We start from the raw sequence: 7015 nt of genomic DNA on the forward strand, positions 1-7015 counted from the left end.
CAAAGTGTGTATGTCACCGAGTTTGCACAATACGGGAGTTTACAAAACTTAATGAAACACAAAACAAGTGATGATGTTGATATGAAAATAAGAATTAAATTTATGATAGATGCAGCAAAAGGGATATTGTATTTACATGAAAACGGGATATTACACAGAGACATCAAGCCAAATAACATTCTTGTTTTTTCAATCAATATAAATGAAAAAATAAATGCAAAGTTGACCGATTTTGGGAGTAGTAGAAATATTAACATGTTAATGACTAACATGACATTTACAAAAGGTGTTGGTACACCAGTTTATATGGCGCCAGAAGTTTTAAAACATGAGAAATACAATAAATGCGCTGATTTGTATTCATTTGGAGTCACAATGTGTCAATGTTTTAAGTGGGGAGATGTATATTTGAATAAACATTTTAAATTTCCATGGCAAATAGCAGAATTTGTTAGTGATGGTAATAGGGTTGAACAACCAAAAGAAATATCATCAGAATTGTTTGATATAATCACAAAGTGTTGGTGCCAAAAACCAGAAGCAAGACCTTCTATTGAAGAAACTGTGTTTCTATTGAATAAAAACGACATGCGAATACAATTTAATTAAAAAGAGATGAATTTGACAATCAAAAAGCATAAATTTTTAATAATTGATGTCTTCTTTAAATTTATATTCGGGTAAACCAAGTTATAATTATAATGAACATGTTTGATATAATTTAAAGTTTTGAATATAATTAATATATAATATAATGAATTTGAAAGTGGTACACTGTTATGTAGATATGTAACATATTTATATTTGACTTTAATAGCACAAAGAATACTTCCTGATTGAAATTGTATTCAATTTTGATTTGATTATGCATGTTTTTAAAAATTTCGTACTATGTTTATATTTTCATTTTATATACGAATTAAAAAAACAAGGGACCAGACTAAATTAAGCTGTTTTATTTTTGGTGTAAAGTTTACTTGTTAAAGAAAAATCCCCAAATAATCGGGTTTTTTGATGATATGTTAATTTATTTTCAAAAAGAAATGACCAAGTATTAATAAACACACTATTTTTTAAATAAAATAGAAAAAACTATAAAATATAAAACTCTTAATTAATCATTCAGAGCTACCTCTATTGTTAATGCCCAGCCGAGCCAAAGTAATGTTTGTTTTTAATATTGATTTATCTCTTGTTGTTGAATACGTTTAATAGTCATCAATCAATTGCTGAATGCCTAACATTACAATAATTTATTTATACTTTCCTTTATTTTCATTTATTTTACTGTGATACGCTTTCTATTGTATAATAATTCAATAAGAGTCAGTCTTATAACATTGTTTTTTATCGAAAAGTTGTCCCTTTTGTAAAAAATACACAAAACTTTTTTAAAAAATTGGGAATGAATTAATAAATCATAAAAACGGTAAAAAAAAACTGAAACAATGTTTTCCTAAAGTTTCGATAATTTTTCCAATATATTCCAGTTATTTATATCTAAAAACTGAAAGACAACGTTAAGGAAAGGACAATGTTTAGAGAATGACTCTAGTTTAATTACATTATTACACAAATGAATCTATTTAAATAGTTATTTTTGATTATAAAAAAATATTAAAATTGATTATTTGATTTTGTGTTTATTAAAAACCAAAATAAATTCAATTATAATATCATTTTGAGGGTTTGATATATTTCTTGTATTTCAATTCGTTGTTGGAGGTCTTGATCCCAACATTTAGTAATCAAAGTTGAAAGTACATTTGGTACTTGGTTTGGTATAACAAGCCTTTTCCCAGCGCTAATAAAGTCTGCGATATCCCATGCATATTTAAATCTAACGTCACTTTTTTGAAAAGCTTCTTCCCAATTTACAATTTCAAACATAGTCATAGCAAATGAATAGACGTCTGCCGACTTTTTGTACTTTTGCTTATTTAAAATTTCAGGCGCCATGTATTTTGGTGTTCCAACACCCTTAGTAAACGTCATGTTAGTCATCAGCATGTTGACATTTCTTGCACTTCCAAAATCAGTCAATTTTGCATTGACCTTGTCATTCATATCAAGTGAAAACACAAGTAAATTGTCTGGCTTAATGTCTCTGTGTAATATCCCATTTTCGTGTAAATACAAAATACCTTTAGACGCATCAAGACAATACTTTACTCGTAACTTTATGTCTATTTCTTCACTTGTTTTGTGTTTTAAAACGTCTTTTAACGAGCCAAATAAAGCAAATTCAGTGATCATACACTCTTTTGATCGTATAAACACTGCGCCATAGAAGTGTGTGATATAATCACTTCTAAATTTGTCGAGCATTTCAACTTCTTTGGTAAATTCATCAACGGCATTTCCATCATTTGTATTATCAAATTGTTTCATCCTTTTAATTGCAACAATATTTCCTCTGTATTTCCCTTTAAATACAACGCCAAATGAACCTTCTCCTATTTTCTTCTCTTCTATTAACTCGTCGTAATCAAGATGTGTAGAGTTCTCAACTTGTCCACTAATATGAATTGTAGTCGTGTTTTGTTTGCCAGTTTTTAAGTTGAGTGAGATGATCACAATTTCATCACTTAAATCCATTGTGCAATATGGTGTCAAAAAGACTTCAAATTCGCATGCAAATCCGCTTTTCAAAGTCACTATTTGGGGTTCTGTGCGAATTGCGTATTTGTCGATTTTGTCTTTTGTTGTGATTTGTATTTTCATGTTTCCTTTAGACGAGTTGCCAACACACAACAACTCGCGACTCTCAGTCTCAATTTGTATTTTGTCACTTTCATTACCAAATGAAATCTCATTTTTGTTTGATAGAATGTCGCCATCTAGTTTAGTCATCACTATATTGGAGCGACTCATCTTAAAGACACAAATGTTTTCGGTGTGTTTATCGTCTTTCTTATTGAACACTAATATTAGAACAACTAGTGTTACTGTTGTGATAATTATAATAACAAACACAACAACACACACAACTAGAAGACCAACAATCATCCCATAATTCGTATTTGCAAAACACTCAATTTTGTCATCACTCAACTTGTAGCCATCTGCACATTCCCAACAAAGAGAATTTTGTGATGAAATGCAATGTGTAATTTTTGAGAAGTGAACACACATTTCATTTTTCAAAATGTTGTTATCATCACATTTTGAACATATAAAAGTGGCATCACATAATGTGCAGTTTTCACTACATTTGTAACACAAGTTGTCTTTCAGTGCAAAACCATCTTCACATAATGTGCAGCCATTCGTTGTTTTGTTCAAACAGTTGTTCAAGTCTGTTTGTGGGTTGCACAGCTTTGTGTTGTTGTTTGGTGTTCTGTAATATCCATCACTACAAACAACACAATCACCATCATTGGAACATGTTGCACACGACGTGTCACATCTAACACATTGTTTGCCATCACTTGATCGCATATACCCGTCTTTGCACATAACACACCCCTCGAATGTCGACATCATTACATCACATACACTTAATATATCATTGATTTTAAAACACTCACCATTCATGGTGTACGAGTATGCATCACATTTTGTGCAATACGTTAAATTCGAGCAATAAGTGCATGGGTATTCACATTTCACACAAAATGAGTTAAATATATAATACCCATCACTACATCGCAAACACCCCTTTGAACTTCTAAACATGCAATTGTCTGTCGTTGTTTCACTTTTTAATTGTAAATCGAGTGTTTTTGTTATGTTGGTATCATTTTCAACACATGTGTTGTCAACAAGAAGATATGATTTGTTGCACTCCAAACATGATGATGACACAACACTCACATAGTCACAGTCTTTGTATTTGTCTTGTTTTAACAAACACCCAGTCGTGTCTTTGTAACGATCGTCATCACATTGAATACAAACACCACCAACAAACTCTTTACAGTTGATTGAATCGGTTGAAACACACATTCCATAAATGGGTATTTTGTTGTTGTTACATAAAATGCAAATCTCTTTGTTTTGAATTGCACACTCGTTGTCATTGGAAACACATCCACCACTTGCAATGTGATAATTTTGTTTGCATGCATTGCACACACTGTCATTAACCATATCACACTTCATATCTTGTGAACATAAAACATTCGTTGTCATTACAAAAGAACTTTTACATGATATATCGACTTTATCACCATCAATGACTTGGCAAATCTTTGCATTATCACAACTTATAGTTTCCCCATTGATATTAAGTGTAGTGTAAAACCCTTCATTCGCCAAATAACAAAACTCGTTTTGTGTGTATCTACAGTTGTTGATTTTGATGCCTTCTTGTGTGTCGTTGTTGTATATCAAACAAGAAGTCTTGTCATTTTGAGTATATTGATATTTGCATACATTTTCAATTGAACAATCGCCGTTTGTTGTGATGGCGTTTTCAGAACAGTTGTCGCATGTTTTCATTGAAAAATCAAAGCAACTTTCATTTTCTTTTTCAACGCACACTCCATCAATTAAAATATATTCTTCGTTACACAGAAAACAAAAAGAATTCACTTGGTGGAGACAGCCAGCATCATTAACATCACTTTTTAATGTTTCTTTGTTAAAATGTGTTGTGTTTGAATATGCAAGAACACACAAAGATGTATTATTATCAATAATATAAGGCGCATAACATTTTGTACACAATTTATTCCCATTGTTATATTCACACAGTTGGCAATTTGGAATTAATTCAAAACAACTCATACACCTATTTGAAGTGACTTTGACTTTGCCTTCTTCGCAAGATATACATTTTTCACCAACAGTAATATATTCACCAGAACATGTCAAACAGTCATTACTTTTTGGTGAGCACTGCACACAGTTTGTTATTAGTGGACAATTGTAACAATTGTTATTTTTTAAGTAATAACCACTTACACACTCAACACACTTTTTCTCAGATTCGAATTCATTTGAATCACATGAGGCACAATTATTGTTTAATGAACATGAAACACATTCTTTGTTTCCCGTGTTTTGGGTTGTAACTTGTTTAAAGCCAGATTGACATGAAGTGCATATCCCACTTTCTCTATAACAATTTATACACTCACTTGGACATGGCAAACACGATAAAATCCCACCACTGGAATAATACCCATCAGCACAAATTTCACAGTTTGCATTGCCCGTAAATTCATATCCAGCATAACAAGTCAGGCACTTGCCACTGATATTATCACACGTTTCACACTTGATATCACATGAATTGCAATATGTTTGTTTTTCATTTGACTGATACGTTTTGTTGTCACATTGCATGCATTTTTTGTTTGTTGCATGTGCATACGTTCCAGGTAAGCATATGTTACAATTCAACGACTCATCCAATCCATACCCAGAAATGCAAGTTGTGCAATTTCCATTAGTTTTGTTACATGTTAAACATGTTAAACTGCATGACAAACAATTTGATGATCCTTCTGTAGAATAAAAACCATTTTCACAAAGTGTACAGTATGTTGATTGACTTATTGAATGTGTTCCAGCTGGACAGACATCGCATGTGTTTGTTTCTTGATTTGCTGCTGTTCCAGCTTTACATGGAATGCAGTGGTTTTCTGATAAAATACAACCAGAAACACACGAAAAGCAGAATCCGCTTTCTTTTTCACATAAAGTGCAATAATTGCTGCATTTTATGCATATAGTTGAAGACGTTGTATTTGTATAAGTACCATCACTACATGGTGTACAACTGGCACTTCCTGATATATTTGAATATGTTCCTATTTGGCATGGAATACATTGAAAGCCATTTCCATACATCCCAGCTACACAACCATCACAACTATAATCGTTTATAAACTGCCCATTCTTACATAAAGTGCAACGCCCATTCGTTTGGTCACACTTAACACATTTAGAACAATTCATACACATAGAACTGTTTGCAAGAGAATACGTTTGATCTGCACAACTTAAACACCCATTTTGACTTAAATATTGACCAGCTGGACAACTCAAACAAACACCATCATTTAATAGAAACATGTTTTCATAACAATTCAGACAGTTTCCATTTTTGGAATCACATGTATTGCACACCGAATTACATGGGGTACAATAACCACTTCCAATTAAAGAATAAGAATTTGTGGGACATTTCGAACATGAAGTACCGTCAGGCGAGTAATATCCAGCTTCACAAGGTTTGCAAGTTCCACCAAGAGTAAAACCGTATCCAATTTGACATTTTAATGCAGTATTTTTATTTGTAATTAAACCTTTTTTCATTTTTATTTTATTATCTTTACAATCAAAAAGTATAATTGATGACAATAATTTCTTTGAATTTTTTATAGAAGAAAAAAAATCATTTTGAATAATAGTATTCGTCTTTGTATATAATTTAGAATTGGCATTTTCTTTAATATTGGAGTAAAGAATAAGATTTCTTGAATTGCTTGGACATGAAAGATAAAAGTTTTTATCATAATAACCACTTTTGCAAATATTTATCTTTTTCGAAAACGAATAAACAACGCATAAGAAAAATATTTCAATACAGATTACCATTACTTAATCTGATTGAATTTTAATATCAGTTTATAATAAAATTGATCTATATAACCACAATTAATTGTGTGTTTAACCATATTTTTAATGAATATTTTTTACATTTTTGCATTCAAATTATAAAAAAACAATAACGCTATGATAATACACAATGTTATAAATTTATTAAAATCATATGCTAAACGTTGTCTGGCTGGAAAGTTTTCTGTAGATTTTTAAACTATTATAAATGTAATATTTTGGGAACTATCTAAAAAAACAAAATCGTTGTTTCAATATTTTCTTAGTTTTTTTCATTTTTAGCTAATTCCCGTTTTTTTAAACAAATATCAATTGTTTTTTGTCAAAAAGACGAAGTCCATTGATTGACTCTATATTTTTAATTTTATACTCGCCAACATTTCATTGTATGAATTAAATCAGTGATGTTTTTAAAACTACGATTGTTTTTTTTTGAAAAAAACAG

General features: G+C 30.7%; 2 protein-coding genes across 2 annotated transcripts; one reads left to right on the forward strand and one right to left on the reverse strand.

Annotated features, from left to right (window-relative positions):
- Positions 1–6: 6 nt before the first annotated feature.
- On the forward strand, positions 7–609 carry EIN_089240 (tyrosine kinase, putative; the record flags this gene model as incomplete). The annotated part of the gene is made up of 1 exon (XM_004183679.1): positions 7–609. A coding segment is annotated over one exon (603 nt), but the record flags the coding sequence as incomplete, so codon positions are not given.
- A 1059-nt stretch (positions 610–1668) lies between these two features.
- Positions 1669–6549, reverse strand: EIN_089250 (protein serine/threonine kinase, putative; the record flags this gene model as incomplete). The annotated part of the gene is made up of 1 exon (XM_004183680.1): positions 1669–6549. One exon carries the CDS (start codon positions 6547–6549, stop codon positions 1669–1671), a length of 4881 nt encoding a protein of 1626 aa, XP_004183728.1.
- Positions 6550–7015: the final 466 nt, after the last annotated feature.

Source organism: Entamoeba invadens, assembly GCF_000330505.1.
Source record: "Entamoeba invadens IP1 unplaced genomic scaffold scaff_1105074725027, whole genome shotgun sequence".
In the NCBI taxonomy this organism is placed as follows: Eukaryota; Evosea; order Mastigamoebida; family Endamoebidae; genus Entamoeba; species Entamoeba invadens.